The sequence below is a fragment of the Pavona decussata genome, unplaced genomic scaffold (assembly GCF_977016875.1).
Source record: "Pavona decussata unplaced genomic scaffold, jaPavDecu1.1 SCAFFOLD_149, whole genome shotgun sequence".
Classification (NCBI taxonomy): domain Eukaryota; kingdom Metazoa; phylum Cnidaria; class Anthozoa; order Scleractinia; family Agariciidae; genus Pavona; species Pavona decussata.
In genome coordinates this window covers 102501-129400 of record NW_028145561.1, presented here as the reverse complement: position 1 = coordinate 129400, position 26900 = coordinate 102501, and the positions used below count along the sequence as shown (strand labels likewise).

General features: G+C 37.6%; 1 protein-coding gene across 7 annotated transcripts in view; it reads right to left on the bottom strand.

Moving 5' to 3' along the window:
- Window positions 1–144: 144 nt before the first annotated feature.
- The window catches only part of LOC146466221 (single-stranded DNA-binding protein 3-like), a 26980-nt gene continuing 224 nt past the window's right edge, over window positions 145–26900 (bottom strand). Inside the window, exons 1-19 of one of the 7 annotated variants that reach the window (XM_085127549.1) lie at window positions 26685–26900; window positions 26396–26468; window positions 26189–26250; window positions 25819–25903; window positions 19217–19327; window positions 17793–17864; window positions 15786–15812; window positions 14176–14244; window positions 12974–13061; window positions 12377–12429; window positions 11639–11700; window positions 11234–11267; window positions 10629–10671; window positions 10312–10382; window positions 9393–9489; window positions 7676–7707; window positions 6612–6695; window positions 4385–4426; window positions 145–2673 (exon numbers count right to left, since the gene is read on the bottom strand). The exon at window positions 26685–26900 is cut by the window's right edge and continues 127 nt beyond it. In XM_085127549.1, the coding sequence (XP_084983675.1) occupies window positions 4412–4426; window positions 6612–6695; window positions 7676–7707; window positions 9393–9489; window positions 10312–10382; window positions 10629–10671; window positions 11234–11267; window positions 11639–11700; window positions 12377–12429; window positions 12974–13061; window positions 14176–14244; window positions 15786–15812; window positions 17793–17864; window positions 19217–19327; window positions 25819–25903; window positions 26189–26250; window positions 26396–26468; window positions 26685–26740 (1134 nt within the window). In that variant the 5' untranslated portion in view covers window positions 26741–26900 and the 3' untranslated portion in view covers window positions 145–2673; window positions 4385–4411. The remainder of the gene's footprint in view (window positions 2674–4384; window positions 4427–6611; window positions 6696–7675; window positions 7708–9392; window positions 9490–10311; window positions 10383–10628; window positions 10672–11233; window positions 11268–11638; window positions 11701–12376; window positions 12430–12973; window positions 13062–14175; window positions 14245–15785; window positions 15813–17792; window positions 17865–19216; window positions 19328–25818; window positions 25904–26188; window positions 26251–26395; window positions 26469–26684) is intronic. The other 6 variants (XM_085127550.1, XM_085127551.1, XM_085127547.1 and 3 more) reach the window with 6 other exon arrangements.

The window sequence follows — 26900 nt, the reverse complement described above, 5'->3', positions numbered from 1 at the left end:
ACTTCCTGTCGTGCTATTTTCGACTCCAAACCTCTGCCCTTTTACCGGCAGGAAGCCAAAAGGTTTGAGTCGCACAACATTCCCAAGCCTCGCGTGTCCACCCAAACAGCATCTGGGAAGAGATCCAATAACATTATACTAAACTTTATCGGCAATTTCTTTAATCAACATGATCACAAACTGTATAAGCATACTTGTCAGACGAATTACATATCGAGGTAGATATTTATACAGAATCATCTCGCTATTCACGGGAAAGACAAGTGATTTGACGTAACCCATGGAAAAGATTGTTTATGGACTAAAATACATGATATCCCTAAACCTTTTGTTTTGTACTGTTTTTGGTGTAGTTTCGGCCGATGATCTACTGCGTATAACATCTTCCTTCACGGGTTACGTGAAATCAGCTCATAAGATAGCTCTTCTTTTAAAATTAGTTCTTGAAATTTTCTCACATTTTTTATCATATCAATTATATATCAATGTTTTGTGGACCCCCTAGTCTCCCTTAGTATTTCGCTGCAGAAACACAACTTTAATTTATCTACTATTTTCCTACCGAGTTTATGGTTCTGTTGGGTGGCAAAATCATGATAGTGAGCTTGGCACAATCAGCTCAAACCTTGTGAGCCCGAAGCGTTTAAAATAGTCTTTTCAGCAGTGCTCAGTATCCGTTTTACGCTGGATTACGTTGAACCGTTTTAAAAGGTCGTAGAAACGAGTAGTCTGAGAAAACAAACGACGTTTCGCGGTAAGACCACTGGGCTCCGCGAAACGCCTTCTGTACAGCCAAAAAGAACCATAAACTCGTTGCCATGACAACTGGGAAGCATATTCTCTAGTTATTACGATAATAAACGTGTTTGAACCAACAAGGTTTGTTTCACACGAGAACTGAAAGTGAACTGCAGGGAAACTAGCCGGCCAGTTTAATAATATTAAAAAGGAACTAAAACCGAGCATTTCCATTGCGTTGCTGAGTGAATTTCAGTTTTCTTTTTAAAATGGCCATTTCAGTAGTTTAAATATACAATCAAAGCTCAAAAATAACTGGGTCCGCTAAACGTCAAATTTATAGGTTTCATTAATTTCTTACGTAAGACTAATAAATTTCTACCTCGCGGTCAGCTTAAATATGGACGGAGATGAATGCGTGCTACAAAACAGTCAGATTAAAACTTCCATTCAGACTGCAAAGCAACTCTTACAGAAGCGCGGTATAACGACAAAGCAAAAATGTAGCCTGCTATAGGCAATTTCCGAGTTGTTTTGAAGCTGATTACGAAAGAGAGGCCAGATCCAAAGCTTTTCATGTAAAAATTAGTTGTTTGCAAATGAATGAAACTAGTTTATGCATCAAGCCTCGCTTTCATAATGAGGTTCACAGCAACTCGAAAATGACGGATAAGTCGATATGGCCTTTGAACGCTTCGAATATCGCTTCGCAGTCTATAACCAACAGAAAAGGCATGTTAACTGGGGAACTGTGAGCCGGGTTATACCAATGTAATGACCTTAACCAAGTACAGCACCATTAACAGTCACTAATGTGGTTTGACTTGCCTTTGCTGCGGGTTTCCCAGCCGCATTGTATTGTTGACTACATGGATTTGATCCGCTGTGGTGCCTTTATAAAATGTCGGCAACACTGAAGTCTGACAAAACATGTTATACTTAATTTCGCCAGTAAACGAACAGTGCCGAGAAAGACCTCGGCTGCTTTTGTTTCCTTAAATAACACTCACTTATAGTTTTATTGATTAAAAGAAATCAATGGTGACGCAACATGTCCTCCTGAAATTCCGTAGACATACGAAAATAATACATTCAAATTATCATTCATCGTCTGCAGTTGTGAATGTTTGCTAAAGGATACTAAAATCGGCTGTTGTAAAAAAGGCCTGTCATTTCATTAAAAATAAAAACGTTTCTCTCCAATAAGAGACACAGATATTGACATAACCAATCTGAGCAGTCTAGTTGTCAACTTGTTCGCAAGTTTAACACCGAGGGTTCGTTTTCAACAGTGTCCACAACTGGATTACTGTCTGTAAAACGGCCATACGTCACCATAAGGGTGTCGGTGAAGGAAGAACATTGCGGCAGGTGAACATGTTGAGTCGCCGTTGATTGTTCATATTTATCAAGCTCTTTGCTCTTAGCGAAGATGCACAAAGCTGAAATGAAAGCTTTGTTATCTGTCATAACTCGCCAATTATTCTACAACTGAACGTGAACCCAACAACCGTCGATATCTTAAGCCACAATGTAAGTAAATGAACTATACAAAGATATTTTCCCTTTCTATATAATATAACCTTAATTTAGAGACATCTATATTGACTCGTCTTGTCTTGCGCTCTGCGGTTCGATGACGTCATTTCCACGGACGGTATTTTAAGACGCTCAACCGCTGGGCACAAGAGAAGCGGGCCTTTAGCACTGGTGAGGCTGCTCTTCTACAGAAGTACAAACCTCGTGGCAGTACCTTTGTTTCCTACAAATCTTTGGATAATGGTCGGTGAATATACAAAGAGAAAAGTTCTCTTGCTGCTATTGCATGAAGAACTCTCCTTGATGGTCCGTCGTTCCATCAGTATTTTCAAATCTTCTGGCTTCTTCTTGCATGCTTTCTTTGATCTTTAAGATCGCAACTGAATCGCAGTGATCCTGAAGAGAAAAGTAATATCTCATTCAACCGAAATAAAAAACACTTGGCTGTACAGAAACAAACATTAGAAATATCGGACCAAAATTACATCACTTTGTTGGCGTTCCCTCCGTTTCGCCAATAAAAACTTTTCATGGCTGTCAAATTCAAAAGTGGCCAGAATATGGCTTTTCGAATCCCAGACCTTGGAACCCCAACACAAAAGTGAGTTCGTAAGTGAGGTACCGCAAAACGGTGCGTTGACTTCGATTATTCAGAGGCACTCAACGAGGAAGGGAAAACAAAATATTAACACATTATTTCCCGTATTCCAACATCATTGAATGGCCTTTTTTGTGCAAGTTTGCATAATCTCAGTTATTCCCCGAATTTACAAACTGCTATTAGCTAACCGAAAATACCAGCTGGTGAAAGTTTGGGGTGACCTTTCGCTAAAGACAACGCTAGTTTTCTCAGACGGGAATGTCATTCCGAACTGATATTCCGCCGAAACGAACCATTGGGTGCCACAGATTACGCATTGTGTTTTAATCCCGTATTGCAGGTCACATGTCAAACTAGCAAGAGAGGGGCTGTTCTTAGGACACGAGTATCATTCTTGGTTGGAAATTCACGCGGACGAACTCTTGATTTTTATGCCGGCTAATATCATGGCACTCAGAATGGTTAACTGTCTTGCTCCCCTACAAGGTCCACTGATAACACGAATGGATGATTAATACTAGTTGGCATAGAAGTAAACCACATGAAGCTGCCACCATTTTGAATTGGGGCAAACATATAGAAAGTGTTTGTAAGGAAATTCTACGTCCAATAATGCCTTTAAAAACTCATCATTTCTGCCGTCCGAAACATCCAAGCTCTGATAAAAGATATTCGGTGAAAGGTTTTGCTTATCACATTTGAACACCTTAGAGACATTAGTACTGAATTACTTGACCAGATTTTCACTATTGCTCACATAGATCTTGACATTTTCCCGCGGAAAAACGTAACTTCACCCACCTCGGCAAACAAATCTAAATAAACCCATTATCACGTCTTCCTAATCAACTGCGTTTGGTCGTTTCAGTAATCCGTTATAATGAAAATAAATATTGGACATCAAGTCCTTTTAAGACACTATGTATCTTCATGCTACGAGGCCAATTCGGGTGAGAGTGCTAATAACAAAAAAAACTTACAAAACTCTCAGACGCCCTTAGAAACGAACAACTCTACAATGGTCTGCCGTCATGGCCTGGCTGACTGCTAACTAAGTTCTCTGAAAGACGTTTCTTTTTGCCTTTTTGAGTGGGAAACGACGAACACGTTCTAAACCAACGTTTTAAAATTCAAAAACCATTAATTATCGAACGCTGATCCGATAAAGGCTATTTTAAAGGTACAGGTAAATCCTTGAGTAAATCGGTTCCATTTGGTCCAAAATCGGCTCGTGATAGTGTTTGAATGTTTTTAAATCAGGCCGATTTTCACTTCACGCAATGCAAACAAAAAGAAATCGGCCGACAAATTGTAACGTATAAACTGGCCCATACGATTGAACCCAATAAATTAGTACGTGTAAATTAGCTTTCACTCAAGAATTTGTCACGGGGTAGGTTTCACAAGGTCAACCATAAGTCATTTGCAAGCTTTAACCACAGCTGCTACACATTTTCATGCTCTTATTTTCTATGCACCATTAACTTTTTACATAGTTCAACTCACTTTAAAAGCCTGTTAACGTTCAGTACTCTAACTTGGAAATGTCTGCAAACAAATAAGAATTATAAAGTATTACAAACGACCGCATGGTACGAATGAGAAAAGATCGGTGCATTGGAGCCTGCACTCCGTATGGTCAGCAACTACACTGCCACTGACCACAAGGAGCGCGGTCTCGTAATCTGAGTAAGTCGAACCGAGCGATAGAAGAATGGTGATGAACGTATGAATAACTAAGTGGTTATGGCGTCAGATGACCTATGGTTGTTCAAAGATGAGGATTTTGTAACACTAAAATTAACGGACAATAATTTGAGTTGAGCAGAACTTACAGAAAATATTTGAAGTTCACCTACATAAATCAAGGGATTTCAATTAAAGGCACTATCCACCAAAATATCACTAAACTTTTCCAGCGTGATTTGTTTCACTTAGCTAGAAGTACAGTGTTTACTAATGAAGCGGAATAATTGACATATTCGTAATCCCTCGACTGTTTTCTAAACTTGAACATTTGGCACAGGTTTTTCAGCTTCACCTGTCAGGTGGTACCCCCTCAAAATAAACTTGCTTACTTACAAATCATTCACAACCGTGGAGACTACAATCGTTTATGACTCAGGTTCTTAGTGAGAATTTACAGTACACTGGGAGCAATGTTACGTTACCCCCAGCATTCATCATACATTCTCTATCCTTTTTCACAATCATTATAAAGTAAATGCTCAAGATTTTGCTGTATTCCATTCTATCCGAGGCCACTATTCGATTATTCCATTTCCTAGCTTTCCGGGGGCCATGCAATTATTTCTTTTCTACCCTACCCTCCCCTTCCCATTACAGTTTCGTTACCAGACCTCTTCTCGGCCTCACCGCAAGGAAGATGGCGTACTGAGAGTTTGTGACAGGTTAGTGCAAACTGAGCTGATTTTTAAGCTTTTGCTTTCTTTCTTTAGATTAAGAAAACCTTACATATTACTACCTCAAAGTTTTACTTGAGTCTGAACGATGTTTAATTGTAAACTTAGACTTAAGTTCAACCTTTATTTGCATTTAAGTTTCAAACGAGCCTTTGCTCATATGCGATATACGATTAGCTTTAGCTTAAATATAAAGCTGCTTACTCACTTATCTTACTTTATAAGCTTAGTCTTCACAAAACTACCTATATCGAGGTAAGCTTACTTAAAGAGTAACTAAACAGTAAAACATAAACCGCTTTCACATTTTTGATCACATCAAGAAGAAAACATCGAGCTACCTTGTACAAAAGAACGGACAAGTTTCGATTCATGAGGCCCTGCCAGGGTAAATTCCAACAAGCGGCATGGCCCAAAAAGTAGCGACAGCGCATGAAATAAATTCGCGACAAAAGACAATTTTTCTTGACAAAACTCCGACAGTGACAATAAGGCCGAGAATTAACGACAAAGAACGGTGATTTCATATGTTTTTGCGCTAATTTTAGTGTGATGTAAAGGCCAACAAGGGGAAAGTTTGACCAATAAAAATAAAGACAGTGAAAAATCGAGCAAGGGCGATCCAGAGGATGGCGTGACTCGCGATTGGTGAAGCCTTCGTCCATATACTTTTCCCGTTGATTTGCATTATTAGTAGACCTTTTCACAAGGTAAGCGTGTGTGGGTCTGAGGTGATAAAGAACCTCGGCTCGCGATCTATTTTCCGCATCACGCACCGTTTTTTCCTAACCTTAAATTCCGACAAGGACAAACTATTTTCATTAAATTTCCGACAGCGACATGAAGCACTGACAAAACACCGACACGGGACATTTTAAAATTCAGACAAGCGACACGGGAGCCCCCCCTGGCAGGGCCTCATTCATGGCATTGTTCACTGTGCCACTATGTTTTTCTTTTTCATAAAGCGTAAAGTTAAATTAAACTTTTGTTTATTAAACAAGTTAGCATCGTTTTTACACTTTAAAATTATTTCTGGTAGTTTTACTTTTAAGTTCCAGACACAGCAGTCAGTTGGCAAGATTTTAAAATACAAAAATTATGTCAGTAAATTCTTTGTTCCAGTTGTTCTTCCCAGCGTGATATTTATAATAAATCAATCACTACCAACTCAATTTAAAAATAAGGTGAAGTACATGAAACAAAACAAAAACCACAAATTCAGAAAATGGCACACTCTTGTCTTGCAAAGACAGATTTTCAACTTATTCTTACTAGTACAGAAAACATGAAAGCAAGCTTCGACTTACATTATCTTGTGAAAATGGCAGTAAATTGCTAAACTGTCCGTCACCTTCCCCAGGGGTACCGGGGTTGTGATCATTCTGATTATCCTGCAAACAGTACAAAGGTATTAACAGTGAGAATGTTTGTTGGGGGAGGGGGGGGGGGAGGTGAATACATCAACTGTTATTCAATATAGCTCTTAACCCTCTAAGTTCTTATACTGGTGCCCAAGAATTTAATGTTTCTTCGCTATCTCACGTTTTGATCAAATAATAAATAAGATATTTTTAACAGGGAGCCCACGTCACAAAATGTGGTTTTCAGTGAGGCCCTGCATAAATCTAACGTAAGAATACAAAAAAAATTACAAATATAGCTATCTAAAAAATAAAAAGTAAAAAGGATAAAATCGATAAAAGAGTCTCATGTTTCTAATAAGACGTCTAAAAACTAAGAAATTGGAAATGTTCCTAATGCCGTCTGGAAGAGCGTTCCAGTCATCTACCGCATGACAAATAAAGCAATGCTGTCCCCATGAGCGCTTTGATTGTGGTTTACAGATGTTATTACTAAAACGAACTTGTTATAATCATGGATGTCTTTAAAATGATTAAAATTAAAATTCCAATCAATCAGACCATTCAAGGACTTAAAAACTAAAAATAGGTGAGTCAAAGTCAAAGAGGATGAAGGCAAAGATCACCAAACAAAATGTGTTGATGTTCAAACCAATTCTCCCTAGTATCGTCATAAAAAACAAAATAAGAACAGTACAGAGAATATGCAGGTCGATACTGGTTAAAGGGTAAAGGCTAAATATGGAGCAGTTTGTGTTACAGGCTGTCCAGATGTCATGCAATGGTTTTGAAAACTTTTGGGTGGCTTCCAGTTTGGGACTGTGGACTCACTACAAATGTCAGTAGCAACACTAAAACATTTTACATTTGTTACCAAAACAAGACATCTCACAAAATGTAAAGGCATTCACAACTTCCATTCATGGGATATGCATGGGGTGTGTTCATTTTTTATAATCATGAAAATCCAACAAGTTCTGCATATCTGAGCAAACTGTTTGGTAGTTTACCTTGGGCAGTCCATCCATATCAGGGTTTGAATCTAAGACAAAAAGCACAAACCAGAGATATCAATATATGTACATGTTCAAACAAGAAATTCTCAAGAATAACGAAAGCATACTGTATTTACTTAAAGGGGAAGTATCATGGGGTTTTTGATATCTTTTGTTAAAAATGATGAAATAAGACCTTCAATCAGCTGCCAAATAATTCTAGAATGACGAGAGGAACGAGATCAACTCAATTCTTGAAAGAAACAACTCGTGGTCTGTTCTAGCGCATTTTGGAAACAAAAATGCGAGAACTTGAAAAACAGTAGCCTAATATTGTTCAAGTTTCAATCCAAACCGGCCTACTCTGTCTTTGGCCAGAGGCACTAATCGACAGTTTTATTGCACTGGGGTGATAATCTTTAACAAAGTTGACAATTATTTCGTTGTTTCTGCTGACAGTCAAACATTTTTGGGTTTTGAAACTACAGTAAATTTTCGTGATACTTCCCCTAACTTACATCAACAGAACATTGAAGGATTAAAAGCAAGGAATAGAAGATTGAAGGCTCAGAATTCTAGCTTCAAATTCTAAAGTGGGAAATTTGACACGGCCACCCTAAAAAGCGTAAAGAGTTTTATAACTGAAATAAAAAAAGCCAGCTACTTTTTATGACACAAAAGAGATTGACAGATCACTGTCACTTTGGTGAAGAAAACTGGGACACAAAACTACATCAAAGAAATTCTTAAATTAAGAGGATCAAAGTACAGCAGCCTGCACCTGTTACTAAATGAAAAACTGGGTCATTTTTTCAATCCCTCAATATCACTATTAAGTTATGGCAAAATCAGCTTCCAAATGTCTAAGAAAGATGGGCAAGTATCACCCAGAACCTTAATCCACTGAAAATTCAGCTACTGAATTGAGCTTCATACTCAATACTCAAATAAACAATGAAGTGAAAATTGTAGTGATCAACTTCAATAATTTTTATGTAACTGTTTGACCTCGCTTCACTATAACACATATCACCTGCATATAATATTATAACAAAATTAATAGAAAATAATGATGGTAATGGATGATTTGAAAGAACCTTCAACTACTCTCAATGACACCATGACCAATACAACTAGTCAAGAAATTAATTTTCTCTTGAATATTACAGTCAATTTACATCACGCATGACCAGTATTTTCGAAATTTAAACAGAGATTTGAAATTTACATGTCAGTTTTGAACATTGCCATTGAGGTTTCAGAGTTCCCGTAGAAATTTCCCTACTTTATAGACAGGATAAAACTCTGAATTTTTCTTTACATTACAGCATTAAGTATTTCAAAGATAACAATTGTTTTCCAAGTATTTTGAATTTTTGTTTTCAGTTAATGCGTCTTTTTCGGAAAGATTTCTTTAGAAATCTTCAACACTCCATTTAAATGCTAGACATTGCTAAGAGGAAATGTTCATGTTTCCATGTTCATTTCATTCTCGGAAACACTGGTCATGCGTGACATAAACCGACTGTAAAAAAAAATGAAATGGAAAACAAACAAACTACAGGTAATGCACACATGATCAAAATAGAAAACATACTAGTTCTTTTGTGGGAAATGATGAAACATACATGTAGAGAGGATGCTAATGATAATCAATGGCTTCAATTTATTTTTAATATACAGCTACAGTGTAACCAATTGTGTGAGACAAGTAAACACAAAATAAAACTACATTTGTGATTACTGTAATTTGAAGCATCACCATTCATGACTAGGGGAGCCTCCTGGGCTCCGAGGGGTAACGGGGGTTCTGGACCACCGGCCATATACTGAAACAAAAAAGACAAAAAAAAAATACATCACAACTTGGAACTGGATAAGTAGTACAGTACAGCAAATTCAAAACCTGCAACTACATATGGAATTGTCAAAAATGAAATTAATGTGTGAGGATTCATGCAGAATGTATGCTAGGTTGTCTTTTTTTTTTTCTCTTTTTTTCCCTCTTTGTTTAACACAAACAGTTGTGTGTGCTAAGCTTGCTGTGTTTTAATGGTTTTTACTTCCTGGAAATGAGATACATGAAAGCAGATAGCCTCAGGCTTGTTACCATTTAGTGATTGTAGCTGATTCAAATTGTGGAAAAGTTTGGAGCTGGTTAAATGCAAATTAACTTCCACATAATACTTGGGGACCTTAAGCAGAGATAATAACAACACCAATGAAACGGAACTTAAAAATTACGTTCGCATTTTCTGAATAAATTCACAGTGATTTATACTCTTTTAGTTGTGTAATGTGGCCAAACTATCAAGGAGCTAACATCATACGAGCGACTTTAAAGTTCAGAAAGAGAAAACAGTTAAATTTAAATATATTTAAAAATTACAAAAATTAAAAAATGTTTTAAAATCTTAAAATTAAGATTTGACATCAGGTTCCGTCATCGGACACTAAGCTTGCAAAAAAAGCCCTTTCTCACATGGGAAAGCAGAGAAGGGGAAAGGGGCAGGGAAACCTGATTCCAGATTTGGGACCATGACCTCAAACTATTCAATAAGCTCAATCTTGGGGGAGGGGAAAGGCTAAAAGATCTAAGGGGCATAGAGTGGGGCATCAATAAGTCTTTATGGATAAGTTCATAATATTACCGCTGGCATAGTTCCTCCAGGGACAGACTTCATCATTGCAAACATGGATTCACTTCCGGTGCTTGCTGGATCTGAAACAGTTAAGATTCTATTACAAAATAGCAGTCACAGACACACAATTGGCCTGAATTTATCAGGGAACATTAGCGTCCAGAAGTAACCAACAATTAAGCCTTCTCAATTAGCTACTGGCAAAGTTTGTACTTCCAGGAGAAAGATATATGTACTTCTGTTCACCATATATGTGGGCAATAACGTCTGCCTTTGAGAAAGCAGACTGTAAACTCAGTACAATATTCAATTATAATCACACTGACCTTGAGGACTAGGCATTATCGGAGTTCCTGGGGGACCTGCAACCTGTAATAACACAATGAATTTTTCAGACGAGTGCAAACGATATATGCACAGATTGGATCAGAATAACTGAAATGTTAGGTGATATATGGAAAACAGCAAACAGACGAGTGCACCTATTCATGATTTTGCGATTTAATATCATATAAAATCTTGTCAGAAAAGAAGAAACCAAAAGAAATGAGACAGAGTAAGAGCAAATGTCCACAAAATAGCAAACTCTGTAAAAATGTATGTAAACAGTTTATAAGTTATTGAAATATATAAGTAAAGAGAGATAAAACATGGGCTATCAAGAAAAGATCAAAGTTTGAAGAAGTTCAGAGTTCATAAATTAAGTAACTTATTAGGAAATAAAAAGGTTTAAAACCAACATTAAACCCTCAGTCCATCAATCTGATGACAATATTCACAAATAACAGTAATCAAAATAGAATTCAAAAGGGCTTATTATCTCTTAAAATCATTTTTCTAACTTGCTGTTACAGGTTATTATATGGGATAGAAACTGTATAAAAGTTCATGACAAGAAATAGATACATGTAAACTAAACTTAGCTCCTTACCGATGTTGTGGGATTCCACGGTCTATTGCCTGGCCTATGAAGGAAAAAGAAATCATGATGGTAACTTGACCACATAATACCTTTCCTGCCTTGTACAGCTCTTAGCAACTTGAAGGACACAGTAAAGATAAGTTGGACCTGGCATTATCATTAGGCTGGGATAACTTGAACGAGTCAAGCATGTACAGAGCAGTTTTTGATTGCTGGTAAGTGTAAAACAATCACAACAGATGCAAACAACCCAGTGAACTAACGAGAGGTTATTTAGGAATTACATGTTCATGGCATCAAGTACAGCAAAACATATGGAAGCAAAGTCACTGCAGGTAATGTAAATACAAATCACTTTCAAATACATCAAGTTAAAAACTGTTGTCTGTGTATTTTCAGTTCTTTAAGACTTACATTGGCATGTTGACCCCTGGCGCTACTGAGCTGTTGGGAGGAGGCCGCATTCCACCATAGTTCTAAGGTAAGGAAAACAACTGTATTATAAACGTGTATCACTGAATAATGTGCATGTACAGGGCAATCAAACGTTACAACTGAAAACAGCCATTTGCTGACCATATGCTTGAGAATACAAACAACATTTTGTGGCACCATCCAGGGATATAGCTAAGAAAAACCTCAGCATGCTCATTAATAAACCCAGCTGGCTCTATTGGACCGTGCACCTTTAAAATTAGCCTGAAGTATTTGTGTTCTGTTAAATTTTCAGCCAAGGATAAGATCTCTTTCAGACCATGAAATTTGACAGTAGCCGGCTCTTAGCAACATCCCTGATCATCACCAGTTCCCCTACAAAGGGAACCAGTGGTAGCACTGGGAAATGTTGTCTCTTTTGTCATGCTTACCCAATTTTAAATTTATTTGCCAGGAAACACATTAGTGTTTAGTGAATAAATTAAAAAATGGCGAGGAGACCTCATAGGCCCCCAATGGCCTCAAGGACCTCAATGGCAAGGAGACCTCATAGGCCCCCTGAAAATGTGATTACTCTCACAAGAATGGCATGTAATTGATGCCAAATACACATTTTTCTAAAGGCATCTTTCAGAATTAATTTGGAAAATGCATTAAGTGGACACAACAATGTTCCCCGAGGGGCACTCTTTATTTAATAAAATTTAATTGTCTTACTGGTGGAACAGGAACTCTGGGATGATTCATTCTGCTCATTTGCATGGGTTGACCTGTTCAAGAGAATGGAACTAAATTCAGTTGTGCATAAATCATTGATTATAAAACAATAATTTATTGGAGACTCTTGCTAATGGAGTAATCAGTTACACTTGATGCATACTGATTTTCACAGAGAAATGGCTATTTACGTGAAAAGATAACAATGCTAAAATGCAAGTTTAGTACTCACAAAAAAAAAAAAGGTTTAGTATCCAGATATGCATTGTCTTTTTGAGGCTCACAAACAGAGGGACATACATGCATTTTTGGCCTTGAAAACCAAATTACAGTCAATTCCCTTTATTGCGACACCCTCGGGACCGCAAGTTCGTGTCCTTAATAGCGAGAGTCCGTAATAGCGGGAACTTACTTCAGTCAAGTGTCTATCATATATTTTTGCCGGGGGCTTAGCTACTGCTGGTATTATCAAGGTGTTCGTATGGCAAGAGTTGACTGTACTCCAAATCAGCTCTGTGTCGGCATACAGACAGCACACCATGCAAGAAGCAAAGTCTCAGCACTGTCAGTTCCTGGTAATTTGACTCCATAACTTACCTTGGTAACCCCCTGGCTGTCGTGTTGGGTCCATGGTGCTTGGTAGTAATGGCTGTGCACCAGGTACCCCGGCTACACCACCTGGAGGCTAAGAACATGGCAGAATACAATCAAACTCTTCATTTAATCAAACACATACTCTTCATATAGTTAGAATCACAGACAACACACTTCAAACTCCCCATTGTGTTAAGGGTCATAAAGATCACTTAAAACAGTGATCCAGCTTTTTCTCATTTTGCTTAGGAGATAAAGTGATGAAAGTAAACAAGGCTTTTATTACAAATTAATATGATGAGTATGTTACAAATTCACAAAATGACCAGTTTGCTCCCAGTTGGCTTGATAGCTCAGTTGGTAGAGCACTGCATCAGCATCCCAGAGGTCACGGGTTGGAATCCCATTCAAGCCTGAATTCTTATTAGGCTTTCTTTTCGCAACTGCATAAGTTGCATAAATAAGTGCAATGGTCATTCACTTATTCATTCTTCTTTTGAATCGCGCCCCACACCATCTCTCTTAAGGCCCCCTTTCTTACGACGTGAACTAATCCCTCCCCAATAATTAGAAGGGGGCTTAATATCTATGTCTTGTTGCCTGCCTAAAGCGAGCCCAGTGGCGGATATGCCGTACAGCTCTCTCTTCCATTATTGTCCACTAGCAGATATTGCACCAGTGTCCTCCAACAGTATTTTGAAAATAGTTTTGGATGGCCATTCTGGGTCCATCCTACTATGAGTGGGCTCCCATAGGATGGGTCTTAATTTATAGCTCTCTATTAAGCCCTCCCACAGGAGGGTCGAAGACCTTAATATTTTTCTTTGCCAACACTTCAACTCCTACAGGTCTGTTATAAAGCCATCTCTGTGATAGAGGAGTTGACTGTAGCGTTTTTTAGGTCCTTATCCAAAGGTTTCACCCTTAAAATCAACATTTTTTCTTCATGTACTTTCCCTGATGGAATATACAATTTATATGGATAAAAACCTAGAAGGCTCTTTGTTCAAAGAGGCAATACGTGTTCATGCAGTACAACCATAGTTTTCTTTCAATTCCACATTTTCTTCTATTTTATACTTCAAGCTTTACACAATCCAAAAAGAACTTTTCACAGGTTTGGAATGCAAGGCTCTGTAACTCTTAAAGATTTTTTTTATGATTTTAGAAAGCTTACATAGTGAAGAAACTTTAAGATGAATTACCTGGCCTGGTATCCTAACATTGGGTGGTCTGTTTGTTGCTGGATTATATCTTGACATACCATAAGGTGTCTACAGAAATCAAGTACATGTGTTGCATCAGCCACTTTTACAAGCAGTGCTGGTTCTAGGGAGCCCTTCACTCCTTTTTACCAATGAAAATGAGCCCCAGAGGTTCAAAAAAATTCAAACCAACCTAACAAAATGTTATTAATTTACATGAACTGGGCTAACTTTAATAATTATTATAATGACATCTCATTTGGGTAACAGGTACATACACATTTGCCCTCTGAATTTACCTCAGTAAAGCTTAGGAATACAGCACCACAACAAGAGCACAGTCAAGTGTCTACTCAAGGGAATGAAGTGCAGACAGGTAGGAATTCACAGTATAATGGGTGCGGCTACATCTATATATTGTAGTTCTAGCCTTAAAGTGTATATGGCAGAATTATTTTTATTTGCTTGATCAAATGTTACAGTGCAACAAACTCAACCGGGGCCACTGAAAAAAACAGCACTTTGACTCCTTTGTTGTAAACGTGACCTGTGATTGGCTGATCAATGTTGGGTGGCCTCGGTTGAGTTTGTTGTACTGTAATAATGTTCTCATTTGAAAATAAAAAATAAAAAAACCTCATCAATTTTTCTTCCATGTGTTTGAGGCATACAAAAGCATCAAATTTCACTTCCGGTTGGGTACAATACCACACAAGACAGGAGACTGTCCAGGGACAGTAGGGCTGTGACGTCAGTACAGGAACACTTTAGTCTTGCAGTTTCTCTATTCCTCAGTTCTTTCATTCTGAGTGTTCAACAATCCTATTCACATTTTTGTCCACACAGTTTTCTTCCCTTGCACACGAAAAACAACTGAGGAATAGAGAAATTGCAAGACTAGCATTCCTGTAATGATGTCACAGCTCTACTATCCCCAGTCCCCCATCTTGCCCAGTATTGTACCCAACCAGAAGTGAAATTTGACAACTTTGTATGCCTCGAAAGTGGGGAAGAAAAATTGAAAAAGAAATTTTTTCAACTTTTATACGAGAACAACATGAAGATTTGATCTAAGATATAAAGAAAATTCTGTCACAAACAGTTTAACAATGGCCTTGCTTCACTGCCAAATACTTGTCAATGGCTTCTCAAAGAAGAAAATTATTAAAAAACTGGACTAAGAAGCCTTTTTTTTCTAGAAACAAAAAGATAATTATTTTATAATTCTTGAAAGAAAGTTGAACTACTTTACTGTAAAAAACCTTTAAAAGTTGACTTAGCATATGCAGGACAGAGAAATCTGACTGACAAGTCAACTGCCAACTTACATTTCATTACCAACTGTTCAAATTTGTTTCTATTTTAAGCTTACTGATTAAATTTAATAGATTCCAAAGAAGACATCCTAAGACATCTGCAAAATATAGTTTGAGAATATATTTTTCCTACTGCTTTTGAAACTGGGAAAAAGGGCAATTCATTTGGTTTCTTTTTATCAACTTTCAAGTTTGCCAACTGAAAAACTTTGCCAAATGACACATTCCCTTGGCAAAATAATTTACGTCGAGGCTTTTATTTGGCACACTAGGAACTTTGAGTTTAATTCTTACCTGATTAGGCATGTATCCTTGAGGTGGCTGAAAGTTAAAACACAATATAATTCATTTGTTAAAAATTAAGCAGAACTGTTGGCAAGAGCTGTCACCTGCAACACCTGTTATCACTGAATTCCCTTGATGGGACCGTGATGTTAAAGAAAGAGAGGTGATCTTGACTGTTATAGCTTCATTTTAGCCACACAGAAACGGGTTTGTTACTGGTGTCAAGCTTAATGCAACGCATTTGAAATAAACACAATTAAAATAGTTTAGTAATAATGCTAACAAATTTTTCTAGACTTGAATTACAGGGAAGGTAACGTAATTTGGCAATTGTGGTGTTAGCATGAAGAACAGGAGAAAATTTTGTCAGTATGAAATAAATAAAAAATAAAATAAACACATAAATACCATAAGGAGAGCTATTAACTATTCTCTTTAGAAAATGACTTTGACCTGTTTTTGGCAAATGTTCTATAACTGTCAAGTTTTTTCAAAAATGTATAAATATATTTAAATTATCATATTTCAAATCTTTGTTTCTCAAGTAAATGTATCACGATACCTCTTTTTTACTTCAATTTTGGAGCAAACTTCAATGTTACAGGTTATAACTAGTAAACGTAACCTGACCGATGTTGAAGTGTTGATTATCTGACTTACTAATTATTCCTAAAGGAATGCATGTGCACAATCCATATTAATATTCAGGATATAAAGAGGAACTTGTGCTTTAACATTGAGCTTTTTCATTTTTTTGTACTCATCTCTGTGAAAGTGTTTTTTAGTTGTGAATAAACTTAGTTCAAAACACACAACAAATTGGTCACGAGGAAGGGATTCATACCCACATGTGCAAAGCACTGGAATTGAGGGGTTGGTGGCTTAACCACCGTACATGTCTGTCCACTCTTAGGTTGCTACATGTTTTTGTTACAAGTACAGTACATTTTAACAGGGCTGCACATGTGGCGCAACAATGGTGAAACACATGTGGGGTTCCAGGGTTATTATTATTACTATTATGGCCTATCATAAATTACCATTCTTTTGGTGAAAATACCATACGTGTATAAGGGTTCAAATGCACCTTTTCCTATTAGTTTTTCTTGAAAAGGTGACTAACAAAAAAAATACAGGCCTAAGCTTTTTAAAACAGCTTGTAGGTTAAATGTCAACCAGAGCAAAAATTGGACAAAAGGGCTTTTTCATTATACTTCAAAAGACCTTCAATTGATGTAGACACACATTAGATCTTGTTAAGGGGATGGGTACAGTTAAAACTATCCTCATCCTTTTTGCACATCTACACAACAAAAAGAGATTAACAAAGAGACAGAAAAGGTTTGAAAATAGTCCTTCAACGACTCAACTAATCTCATACCCAGATCTTCTCACTCTTTAGGAGAGAACATATGGTAAAATCTGTTTTAATGGGTCAGGAATGTAACACATTGCATATTTTTACTGCACATGCTAAACTTTTCCAGCAAAAAGACTGCCGGCAGACTGCCCAAGAATTACTGAAGATGCGTTTCAAGGTCAATTTGTCGCTAAAAATGTTGGTAGGATTCCACCTACTGGGTTCAGAAAAGAAAATCAATGATTTCAAGTTTCTGAGAATAGAAGAAAGCTGCCACTGAGTTTTGTTGAGTTGTAATGGTACCTAACTTGTGAGCACTGTACTACGTGTACAAGTTAGTTGTACGCATCAAATTGCTTTGAGCAGAGAGACATTACACCATTAAAAAAATGTACGTTTATAAGAACTACATCGTAGTTTAATGAAACACTAAGTTAAAATCAGTTCAAGGAACCAAATTCATAGAAGGGCAGAAGTGTCACAATTTTTTTTTCTGTCTGTGCTTTTGCAAAGCTAAGGCTTGAAAGTTTCTGCGAACATGGTGACGTGACTTACATTGGGCCATTTTCATTGACCAATCAGATTGAAGAAGGTGACTGATTCTACCAGATGTTTTCTCTGGGTACGAGATTAGGACTCAACAAACACTACATTACCTGATTGGGCATATACCCAGGAGGTGTTTGGTGTGATGGGGGTTGATGAGGCGAGGCTTGTGGCTGTGATGACTACAGATGAAAAAATACATAAATCAGTGATTAGTCTGATGGCACATCAAATAACAAAGTATTGATTTTATAGTACAAGTTGAGGCATACAAAAATGTCTTTGCTCAACCAGTTGGTAAGGTGTAGTCTTAAGTCCACTGGTCTATCATTAGTGAATTAATTACTGTGCTCAGACTACCGTTTCTCAATGCCATTGAAAAGTTGCTTGTAAGATCTAGATACAGGTAGCTGTTGACAATGGTTCAGTAGTGTTTGCTCTCAATTTAAGGAGCACGGATTTTGCAGTGGTGAGAGCACTCATGTCCCACCAATGGGTTTGATTCCTGGACTTAGTATCATAACAGGGTTAAGTTTGTTGTTTGTTCTCGTCCTTGCTCTGAGGTTTTTCACCAGAAGTCCAGTTTTCCTGTCTCCTAAAAAAACCAACATCTCCAAATTCCAATTTGACCCAGAATTTGAGGGCCACAGGTTTGTCAGTCATAACAGACTGTTAAGAGTCACCATCATTAAACAAACATTAACTAAAGTTGATTTGAAGTTAGTGAACCTGAGTGAGCCACTAATAGAAGTCACTACTGGAGATAACAGCAGTCGGAAATTATTGACTGCATATTTGTGAGAAATCCAGCTGTCTAAAAATCTGGGAACTTACAATTCTGAGCTGCCTACTTTTCAGGAAAATGCAAATTAATGTGTTAGTACAATTAATCAAAAGAGGCTGACTGCACAGCTTCAGTTTTATACTGTTTACCCATCCATGCTTGGCCTAACTTGTTAAAGGAATAAACTGACTAACTCTACAAGAAAAACTTTTGAACAAGAACCCTTATTATGATGAGCTATAGGCAGCAAAATGCCTAAATAATGGTTGGAGGTTAAAGATTATTACAACAATTATACCTGAAAAAACAGTTCAAGAAACCGTAACAGTCTGTCACTCTACTGTTTGGTATGCTACAAATTCAGTGTTTTCATTAAGTTTTGAAGTAGAAGGGCACATGATGTTGAGCAGGCAGGTACCCTGACTTCTAGGAGGGCCCAGGGACATTCTCCCCTGGCTGGAAATTTTTGAAAATCAGACTACTAGGAATGCATTTCCCTGCATTGCCTGTCATTACTCATCATTACCCAATTATACTGTCTAGAAAAGAATAGTACAGTGCTCTCTAAGAATTTGTTTATGCCACTGCTGTATGACAAAAATAAAAAAGTCTTAAGATAAATCCAACAGCTACATGGACAACAAGAAGTTCAAGAAGCCGGGTACTATACTCAAAGTAGAAGGGTGCCGGTACCTGGCTCCCGGCTTCTAATAAAAACCGTGGCTACAATATTACCATGAAATTACATACCGTAAAATAAGGCGGCATTCCTCCTGGCATATTTGAGCCACCTGGGGGACCTTCAGTCATCGGAGGGAATCCAGGAGATGGAACAGCTCCCTGCTGAAGATTGGGAATGACCTGATGATGGGTTCATTAAGTTCAGTTATTATCAATAAACATAGGATTTGTGGTCACACTTTGCTATGACAAGTCAAGACATTTACCGGTAAGCCAAAGAAAAACCAGATTTACCTCACTACCCTGCACTAATCAGCAAAGAATAAGTGAAACGGAGTTAACAGGCTTTTTTTGCAACTGCCATAATTCACGAAATTCATCCCTATGCTGCATTTTATTATTTCTGGTCTTGGTAGCAAGTTCATACCTCTTACCAACCAAGTTCTCTGTCCGTACTGTAAGGATCTGTACCTTACAGTACAGACAAAAAAAAACAAGGTTAGTAAGATATTATTTTGTTGTATCCGAAGTTAATCGGTAGTGTTTTCGAAACAAGCCAGCGGCCGCAGGATTTCCACCGGCTACTTGATTATAAAATGCCGGTTACTCTGGTCATAGCAATCAGCTCGAGGCAAACAACCTCAGCATTGCATCTTATCTATAAATCTTTAAGAAGGCACACGCAGTTTTGCAGCAATAATCCATATGCAATCGGAAGTAAGCTTGTTTAATAGAAAGCTCAAATCGTCCACTATATTTTGTGCCATTCGCATTATCATCTTTCTGTAGCCATCTTGGATTTTCAAATAAGTGGCCGGGCCAGCCTTGTTTGGGTGTCGCTTCGTGCATGGCACATGGCATGGCAGGGAAACAACCAAATATTGTAAACACCATTTTTTCTTTTGGTTCCAAAAAGTCACGTTTATCAGGTAGGTGAAAAAATTCGGCCAACACAAATGAGTTATCACTGTAGTGAGTAATCTCTTTAACTTTGTTATTGTTCATTCGACAACACGATTACTATGTTGTTTATTATATATCAACTAGGATCAACTGATTTGACAGATAACGCTAAACAGTAACGGGAAATGAAAGCATTGGAAAAATGCAAATATTGCTGTCTGTAGATTAGTCATAACAGAAGAACAAAGGATTTTGTACAAAGATAATTTAATTTATACATTTAGACCAAAGTCTGCACGTGGTACCCAACTGCATTATATAGCTGAAGTGATAATAAGAATATACAGAACAGTTTCCAGATGTTCTCACAGACAAGCCAAAACCCAGATCCCATCCATCCATAAATACTTGTACACACTAGGGACATAAAAATGTCTCAACAACAGTTTATTTGTAACTGGTTTTTTTTTCTTTTTCAGAAAACTGGGCATGTGCAATTACTATTTCTAGTTACTATTTCAAGGCCTCCTGATTACGAGTTATAATCTCCTATTAGCCTAGGTGAAATTAAGGGCCACTTTATTTTGGTCTGGACTACTAAGAATTGATTGACACTGGCTTGACTTGTCACCAAGTTCTGAAATCAACTTTTAGCCCTGGTGGCATGTGCCTGTCTAATAATGATGTGTGTGATTGACAACTTTATTTTAAGAGGGAGACCCCCTGTCCTAAAAAGTTACAAAAATATTTGAACACGCCTAGAACATTTCAAAAAGGTAAAAAAATCTCTTGTTATCAGGGGTTCCATTAAGTGCCATGCCAAACTATCCAGGAGCTTAATTCGTAGGGCGGTTTTCAAGTTCAGAAAATGAAAGGAAAATCTACCCTTGTGTGCTCACGTTCTCCATAAAACCATGCATTTCACGTTTCCTGTCCAAGTTAAATTTTCCCAATTTATGTTTGAGTTGCACTTGAAGGGGCAGTGCCAGCTATTTTAGTGTCACTTTGAATGGCCAAAAAACATGGATGGATGGAAAATGGACTGCAACTTGAAAAAATTGGCCAACTTTTTTAAGTTCAGTATTCTGTATTTTAGAGAAGTTGCTAAAAACAGATTGAAGTTGTTTCTTCCTTTGAGTATTCTTGAGTATTCCCTTAATATTTTCTTCTTGGTATTCTAAGAGCAATTTCATGTTAGCAAAAGGGTTTTTTATCAAATATGTGAGCAGTTTTCACCAAAATACATCAAAATCACACCGACAGTGTACCTTTAACAACCAGACATTTTATGTCTACACATCTGCAGCTGGTGTGCATCTTTTTTTTACATACAGTGATTTTTAGGCAACACTGGACCTGTTTGAGCTCTTTTGGTTGGCATTTGGTATTTTTAGAATTATTGAAAAGAGCACACTATTGGTTAATATTATTATTATTTCTAAAATTTATTTTATCATTTCAGTATTTATCATTTCTAAAAATGTTTTATCTACTGGCACTTTTTATATACCTAAATTTAGAAGGCTTTGCATAACTTATAAATAGGCAGCCATGTGCTTATGGAGTGGGCGGCCAGCTGGGAACAAGCCCACACAGCTAATTTTCTTTTACATAAGAAAAGAAAAGATAACTTTGTTATATCACATTTAGGATAACAGTCTCAAAACTTTATATAAGTGGTAAAAAAATGTTGTTACCAATATGCTAAGACAATAATACAATAGGTAAATTTGTTTCTGGCAGAACACGTACCATTCCCAAAAATGAAAAATTACAGTTGACTCCCGATAACTCGAAACCTTCAAGGGAAATTGAAAAAGCTAAGGCTCGAGTTATCTGGAGTTCGAGTTATCGAGGGTAAAATTATATTGAAAATGACTTGAAAGGAAAGGAAAATTGGTTCGAGTTAGCACGAGGTTCGAGTTAGCGAGGGTAGTCATTGCATTTCCTCTGTTACAATGAGCTTTTATTTCATAGCTCTACTGTTTTAGGCAAACCCTGTATTTGTGGAGTACATTTTTTGTGAATCTAACTGAACTTGAACTTCTCATTTTCTTGAACTTGATGAATTAAGTACTCAATCATTACCCTGGAACAATGGAGCCTCTAGAATCCCAATTTGTGTCAATTTAAAAGGTTTATCTCATAATTTTAACCTTGAGATCTCAATCTGGCAGTGAAGAGGCAAAAACAGCTTTCCTTATCCCAAATGGTCCATTAAATTTCAACATCAACTAATCAATTATACACTATTGTAAACAACTGTTATGGCTATTGCATCACACATGTGAGCTGGTCACTGCTGAGCATGTTTTGAAAGTTCACCCCTGTTCACACCATATCAAACACCATGAATGCCTATTTCAAACTTTTAATTATTGTCTTTCAATGTAAAATCAACAAACTTGCTTGAGATTTTGGACAATATAGTGCCAGTAGTAATAAAGGCAGAGTTATATTCAACATTCTCATACCTTGGACACTGTTTTCAGTTATTATTCCTTGATAAGAGGTTAGTGGTTATCTCAGTTTTCAAGACATATCAAGAGGACACTTATGGTATCAAGGATGCTTTATCAAGAAAGAAGTGTTCATAGAAAGGAATGGAGTTTTGCCAATAAATACATGAATCATTGTTTACATTACATAAGGCCAGTAGCCTATATATAAAAGTACAATCACTCTATTATTATAAACAACTTCACCATAATTAGAATTGTCTTTAGTAGAAAACATAAACTTAATAAGACCACCATGCTAGAAAATGACCTTACCTTCAATCATATAAACACAAATCAAAACTACATTATATAACACTTCTAGAATCACTTTCACACATCAAGAACATGACTAATGTCAGGAAACCAATAAACTTCACAGGGCCAGATATTTAACCACAATATTCAAGAAACGTAGATAAATGCCCTCCAATGTACAAAATTGTTACCACGCGTGCAACAATCACCACTTTATAATTATTAATCAAAAGAAAGAAAATTTGATTTCATTTGTGCAATCAATTCATTTGGATTTTACTCTGGTGATTTATTTTACCACCCAAAGCACCAAAATTAATGTTCATTTTTTTATAAAACAAAAATTCATCACAGTATAACTCAGGACTGAAAATAAGATTTATGACATGTAAGGACTATTTGACTGTTCAATCATTGTGTTCCAGCAAATATCAAACCCACCCAAAGGAGGGTCTTGGAATTTCTAAGGCAGAGGACTGTGGACTCAAAAAGCCAAAATTTTTAAAGACAGCCAATAAGCTAAACTGGAATTTCCAGATAGGTTTCAGGGAGTTCAAATAAAACCTGTGGGTGGGAGGTTGGATATTTTCTGGAACAATATGCTGCTGGGAAAAAATGTTGAGTTTAACAATTAGACTTGAATATTTACTGATTCTACCAATCAATAACATTTTGCCGTTCATTTTAAAATTGTATAATGGTACAACTTTGTAAACATGGGCATTCCATTCTTTTGCCAAGGTTGCACTTCACGTTCTAATTGGCAAAAAATTAAGACAGCAAGGGAGTGTATGGTCACAAAAGGCACGGAATTACTGACGATTCCTTATTTAGGCCTGTTATCTTTCAGAATGCAGAAACAGGAACACAAAATCTGTGCTGTTGTGATTTATAATAACTTTGCAGCTGTTCTTTTAAAGTCAACAGATAAACATGACCACTTTGTATTACTGTATTCTTCACTTCAATTTTTATTCTTGTTTTTATTCGCAAATACTGTCCCTGTTTTTCATTCAGGAAGCACTATAAACTCCACTAACAGTGATTTTATCTTAAAAATACAATTTCAAGTTACTAAAAATATCTTTACAAAAAGCCCTGCTTCACCTTGTCAACGCCAACAAAAGAATTCCTGTTTTTGCTCCCTTGTATAAACACTGCCATTTTCAAAAAGGTGCCCTTCCTATCCTAAACTATTTCAAACATTAAGCTGGGGTTATTGATCAAAAATCAAGAAATCAGATGGAAGCCAAAATTGTGCATTGTGTTCTTGGTTTCAAAACATACAGTACATGTGTTAAATACAGTAGATTATCGCAGGCTTAGTAATCCCATAGGTCGAGGGACAATAGCAATTCCTGTCAAATTTTTCTCAAAATGCTTACTAGGGCAGGTGTTGAATTTCCAACACCAAGATTTGCATGGAACCTCAATCACAACACCAAACAGCCAGTTTAGCGCCACTGTGCTGTCAAAATGTACAAAGATGGAAGGGAGGACGCTATGTTTTAAATACCAACGACCACCCATGAAGTGTCGTACACCTTGTCAGTTTGTCTACCTCGATAAAATAAAAATCTTACGCTATTTTTGGGCATGCAAATTTGCATTATCTGCGCGTCGACGGGTACAGATTATCACGCGCGTAACAAGAAATCGAGCGAGTAATTGGCGCTAGGAGCAGTTTCCACAGTACTGAATTGCTTTCCAGAGTTGCTTTTCGACACGGGATTCGTCCAAAGAGAGCTTAGTCGTCAGATCAGCTCTGTCATGTGATAAAAAGAATGCTATTCTTGCCTGAAATTATGCAAATTTTGGGAAACCTCAATACGAATCTCCCCCATAGTTTATCAACACAAAACAGTCGTCGACGGCTCGAAGCACCGATCAACCGTTCGATTCGATCGTTCGTTCGATTGATCTTTGCTTCGCGGGTCTTAACAGTATCTAAGCGGTTTATTCATCATAGATGTAAACTAAAGCACTTCACTGTACAATCACTGAATTCATTATAAATATATCTGAACCACCTACACCTGACCCGATCCTGTCGTAACTATACCGTCGAATAATTTATTCAAAAACCTTGCGTTCATGAGCATTCACCGACAGCCATCAACCGGTTATGCGGGAATTAAAAAGGTTAGGAATAAGAACATTCAATTACCCGAAAAAAGACAACATTATCAAGTGGTACGGTCCATAATCTCGTTGCATATTAACTCGAAGAAGGCAAAAGTCTATAATCTGAGAATAAAATGCAACTGGTGGTGAACCAGCTACAAAGACCATTGTTCGTATTGCGTTCAAAGGCAGAACTATAAAAGCTTAAGAAAGGCAGACTATATCCGGATAGGAAGTGGTCTGTTGGAAAAGTTTGCCGTATAATAAATCAAAGTTCCCCCCTATCCTTTCAGCGACGCAATATCTTTCTGTTTTCGATGAAAAATTAACTAGCGCGCCTTGATAGGAATTTGAATATTGGCCGTAAAAACCTCCGACTCGCGGAGCTGGCAACATTAGAAGTACTCAGTGGTACTAGACGTTAACCTAATCATGAAAACAACTCGGAATAACCATAAAGGATAGCTAGCGTATCAGTTACGGCTTATGAAGCGAGTAGTTAGAATTCTCACGGGACGGATTTGGCATTTTCTCTGAAAGGAAATGACAGCGGCGCGCAACTCAAGGACAGGAAATTCTCAGACGTAGTGTACGAAAAACATCTCACTACATCTGTGCGTGTTTCTTTGCTTTTATAACGCAAGTGATCACCCACATAGAAATCAGACCCTTGTGTTTCGAGTTTTCGACCCGCCATAATAATTACAGCGAGAAGTATGTTTCAAATCGGTGATCTCGGCTGATTTCCGCGCGTGTAAATGTAACAATACACTGACCTAGCGTGACAAAAATGGTGTACGCACCGACAAACGAATAATCGCTTGCTCGCGAGGATGACGGTGGAAATTACATCGAGAGTTTACAAACTTAATACTAATTTGCTCTTACATAGTCGTGGAAAGCTTTGGCTTCACTCGAGTGGTCGCAACTGTCCCTTCTCTCCGGCGCGGCGCAATACAAATCCCAAAACACACTGGAACGAAGAAAGGAAAAAGACACACCAAACCATGAGATGAAACGAACAGCTATAATTTGGGCGGGAAATTAAAAAACCAACTAGGATTTAATCATAAAGAAAGGTTAATCGAGCAACCAGGATCACAGTTTAAAAGCCTGGAAAATAAAGACGGGCAGTTCTACGAAAGAACGACCATTAAAATCATAGCTTTCTCTCGCTTTCTACCGCACAGGTAACGAGAACCTAGTTTAAAATTCGAATCAACAACTGCCTAATTAGTCCAGTCATTGGCGAACTTACCACCACCATGAATGAAGAAAACCAGGAGGTTCTCCAAGTGTGATATTCTTTTCCCATCTTATCTGTAAAAGAACGGGACTATCCTTCAGTAGGCGTCAAAGTAGGACATTTTGCGAGGACGCGCTGCATGTTTCACTTCGCGTCCACAATAAACCCAACTTGCACCCCAACACACGCCAAAGAGAACCAAGTTTCGAAAAAGTTTACCTCGTTTAAAAAAGTCTGTGCGCTCTTTTGCGCTCCCACGTGTAGAAGGTATTCGTAGACGTACAAGGCGAGCCTGGGAAGAACGAAAAACGGAAGATAAAAATGCTGTTACACTTTATGAATGTACAGACATGGTGGACAGTAGGCACAAAAGCCGCGTTCAACCCGGCGATGAAACTGTCGAAATTCGCCCGCAATGGCCCCAAATTTTATATACCATCCCCCGTTTTCGAACTCGCCGATTCCATTTCTGGGATCCATTTTGCAGGAAAAATCAAGTGAAGCTTACTTTTCGCGTGCCTGAGCATCAGAGGGTACCGTATTCGCCTTCCCTTTGGAGTACATGCTGTGCTGGCCCTGTCAAAGATGTGTCACTTGAGTTCGTCATGCCTTGTGGAGTCCGCGTCACAGACCGGGGCCTAGCGCCCCGTAACTATAGAAACCATTAGTCGACTGACACTGATTGGTCAACGGACAGGACCTCAGCGCAAACTGGAAAAACTAC